The following is a 4,119-nucleotide window of genomic DNA, read 5'->3' as shown; positions in this document are numbered from 1 at the left end:
CCCGTCAGAATTCTAAGCACTGCTCTGACTGGGCTGATCTGCTCAACTACTCCTTGTCAGGGACATCTCCCGACCATTCCCAAGTAGTAAATCATTGGTAAATGACACCTGTTAAACTTCGTGTTCAATGAAGCCGCCCTCTATCGCATACACTCACTGATCTGACTGCATCACATCTTGTGTTCATACATTGGGTGTAAATAATACAGATGTCGGCTTCGATAGGATCCAAGAGCCATGCCTCTCCTCTTCAAAAAAAATAAATAATAATATTGTCGTCCCATAAGTAAGGTTTACAGTGTTTATTTCTTTTTCCCTTTCTAAAAAAAGGCACTTAGGCTTAGTAAACATCCTAAAAATTTGATAGCCACATTTCAGTGATGCCATCCTATAGCCTCTTGTAAAAACGCTTCCTTTCCTTTCTTAACCATACTTCAGACATTGTACAGTGGTAAAAGACGATGGAGTACATTGTACTAATTCACACCGTAAGCAACAAGCAACTAAATGAAACCAAGCCACCCTGATGACTACCTGAGCAAGTTACCACAAACTTAGGCGGAGTATTTGCAGACGGCATCACCACCACATACATGGTCCTAAGAACCCGGAAACCCATGGCCAATCACATGGCATCATGCCCCTGACAGCCGGGGAAGACGACGCTCTCCCAGCGCTGCCCGAGATCTCGCCGACCGATGGCATCCACTCCCCCAGTCGTCCCCACCCCGCCCGCTTTCTACATATCCCGCCGGCCGGCCGATCACGCACCGCCGCCTGCTCATGTGCGCGGCGCGAGGCTCGAGCCGCCCAAAAAGAGAGCCCGAGCCAAGCAACCCATAGATTATTTTTTTCTTTTCCCACCAAGTGTTGGGGATCGACAAGCTTGTACTCTCTGGTAGTAGCTTGCATTGGCAGCTCTGCGCCACCATGGCAGTGCGAGTGCTTCCGCCTCCGGTGTTCTTGCTAGCTCTGCTGCTGGCGCTGGTTGCTTCGGTCGCCCATGGCGGCGACGGCAAGCTCAGGGTTGGGTTCTACAAGGATTCGTGCCCGGACGCCGAGGCGATCGTCCGCAGGATCGTCGCCAGGGCCGTCCGCGAGGATCCCACGGCCAACGCGCCGCTGCTGAGGCTCCACTTCCACGACTGCTTCGTCAGGGTATGCAGATATTGCAGAATGGTTTCTTTTTTCCTGAATGCTGAACCGTGTCTTTGCCTGCTGCGGCTTGTTCTGTTGGTGAGGGAAGGAAGTTTTTGAAATAAATCAAGGAAGGAAGTGAGGGTAGAAAGTAGTTAGTACTGTAGGTTCTTTCAAAAAAACGCATGTCCCTTTCTTTGATTCGTCTCTTTTTGGGATGCAATGGCATCCCATGCTGGATCATCATAGAGATTCAGTCAGTGGACACGAAGTGGGACAGAAAAAATAAAGTGACTCTGAAACTTTATCCGGAGTACGGGATGATAAGATTCCCCACGCGGATGTCTCAAGATTGTCTTTTCCATGTCCTTTTTAAACTTGTTTCTACCTCGCAGAACATACGTTCGCCATGGACGTTTCACGTTTGGACTTTGAAGTTCAGACTCAATCTGTGTTAGCCAGTGTTAAGTTTCTCCCCCACTGACTGACTGATGCAGGGCTGCGAGGGGTCGGTGCTCCTCAACTCCACCAAAGGGAGCACGGCGGAGAAGGACGCCAAGCCCAACCACACGCTGGACGCTTTCGACATCATCGACGACATCAAGGCGGCGCTGGAGAAGGAGTGCCCCGGCAAAGTCTCCTGCGCCGACATCCTCGCCATCGCCGCCAGGGACGCCGTCTCGCTGGTCATTGCCCATAGCAGCTTGCCTCTTCAGTTTCATTCCATCCATGGCTGCATGATTCCTTCCTCGTTCTCTGAATTGGCAACGGCCGTATCGAGAGCCTGATTGCTGTCGCGTTGAATGGAATGGAGCAGGCTACGAAGGTGGTGACCAAGGGGGAGTGGAGCAAGGACGGCAACCTGTACGAGGTGGAGACCGGCAGGCGGGACGGCCGCGTCTCCAGCGCCAAGGAGGCCGTCAAGAACTTGCCCGACTCCTTCGATGGAATCCGGAAGCTCATCAAGAGGTTTGCATCCAAGAACCTCAGCCTCAAGGATCTGGCCGTTCTGTCAGGTATTAATCTATACAGACTGCCTCATTAATTTGAATGGGTTATAATTTGTTAGATTTTTATCTCATAGTATGTGTACAGGTGTTAAAAAAATGGTATTTTCAAGGTGTCTGGTTTTTTGCTAAGTGAAAGTAATTTCTTTTTGGCTGGTGGGTTTGTACAGGGGCCCGCACAAGTAGTGCTGCACTACTGCTTACTGAATGTGAACTTGGTATATTAGGAAATAGTATAATTACCTTAAGTTTAACAAAACAGGGAATCAGATTAACTAGTTAAATTAAACTAGAAATTGTTAGCATAGAAGATCTAAGTTATTATTTTTTTACGAATATAAATGGCTCAAATTTTGTATCAAGACAAAGGTTGAATTTTTTTTTGCAGTAGTAGTAACAAATTTTGTTTTTAGGTAGTATTTGTATCAAATTTTGTATCATTAACCTTACTAAGCCTTGAAGCTGTTCAGTTTTTAGGTAGCAGTAACTAGATTTTGTTTTATTTTTCCTGGAATGGAGTAATTTTTCAAATTTTTTTCTCAAAAGTTAAGGGCACACCATTCAAGGGTCCTGCTGGGAATTGATACTGGGTCCTGGCACGTGGCATGCAGAATCATTATCTTCTTGAAAGTTGAAAGGGGGTAGCACTCACTGCTTTGCACAATCCAAGAAACAATCATAAGGATATTACAAAAATACATACTATGAAACATTGCAATTTTCAAACAGGATAGTAGAGTCAAATGGAGGCGAAATTAAAGGAACTCAGTTATCTGAATTTCACTGTTCGACTTCAGAGATTTCTTTCTGATCGAATTCTTCAGGTGCCCACGCGATCGGCAAGTCGCACTGCCCGTCGATCGCCAAGCGGCTGCGCAACTTCACGGCGCACCACGACAGCGACCCGACCCTGGACACGGCGTACGCCGACCGGCTGCGGCGGCGGTGCCGGAGCCCCCGGGACAGGACGACGGAGCTGGAGATGGTGCCGGGGAGCTCGGAGACCTTCGACGCGGCGTACTACGGCCTCGTCGCCAAGCGGCGGGGCCTCTTCCACTCCGACGAGGCCCTGCTCAGGAACGACGTCACCCGGGGGCTCGTGCTCCGGTACCGGGACTCGGAGGAGACCTTCCTCAGGGACTTCGGGGCGTCCATGGTGAACATGGGCAGGGTGGCCGTGCTCACCGGCAGCCAGGGGGAGATCAGGAAGACGTGCGCCTTTGTCAATTAGCTACTCCGTTTGCCTGTGCGTTGGTGTGTTTGCTGTAGTTTCGAAAATCTTCCGTTTTATACAGATTTAGGGATCATTGTTTAGGTTCTGTGATGATTGTGAACGTTTGGGTTGATGTCATCTGTAAGCTGTAACTGTGTGACTTTGGTGGAATGTGATAACATGTTCCATATTGTGGACACAAGCAGAAGACTAGCTTTGACCCTGCCCGAGAAAGGGATGCTTGTTTTCCCCCTACTGTCTTCATTCAGCTTTGCAATTCAGGACTTTTGGTCCAGTTGAGGTAAACAAGTACTAGTAGGGAGGAAATTCATAGAAAGCTGAAAGGTGCCTCTTTGGCTGATGGGATGGATACCCAACATTGTGACTCGGTGCTTATTAGCTCGTTTATGTGGACTTTATTGAAAAATGTCTTGAATATGAACAGAACTAGCAAGGTGGCCCGCGCAAATAGCGCGGGTAGCTAGCATCTTTTATTCTAAAAATTAATTTTTTATTTCATAATATTTTATATTGTTAACATAAATATACATTTAAAAATTTTGGCTAATGATGTATATTTTTGAGTTTTTGTTATGACCGGTGATAAATAAGATCTAGGTGGGTGCTCATCGTTATGAGAATTGGATGCATCCTCTTTAAAAATTTGTTTTTGAATTTCAATTGATACCGTTATGAGAATTGGATGCATCCTCTTTAGTGCTCATCGTGTGCAAATTTCTTTTCTTTTCTTTTCTTTGTTCT

At 47.2% G+C, this 4,119-nt stretch overlaps 1 protein-coding gene across 1 annotated transcript; it reads left to right on the top strand.

Moving 5' to 3' along the window:
- Nucleotides 1-561: 561 nt before the first annotated feature.
- Nucleotides 562-3,608, top strand: LOC120650532 (peroxidase 27-like). Its single transcript, XM_039927686.1, has 4 exons — nt 562-1,158; nt 1,635-1,823; nt 1,955-2,153; nt 2,969-3,608. Exons 1-4 carry the CDS (start codon nt 931-933, stop codon nt 3,373-3,375), a joined length of 1,023 nt encoding a protein of 340 aa, XP_039783620.1. The 5' UTR covers nt 562-930; the 3' UTR covers nt 3,376-3,608.
- Nucleotides 3,609-4,119: the final 511 nt, after the last annotated feature.

The sequence above is a fragment of the Panicum virgatum genome, chromosome 9K (genome assembly GCF_016808335.1).
Source record: "Panicum virgatum strain AP13 chromosome 9K, P.virgatum_v5, whole genome shotgun sequence".
Classification (NCBI taxonomy): Eukaryota; Viridiplantae; Streptophyta; class Magnoliopsida; order Poales; family Poaceae; genus Panicum; species Panicum virgatum.
The sequence above is the reverse complement of the archived record's forward strand: the minus strand, read 5'-3'. Positions and strand labels throughout refer to the sequence as shown.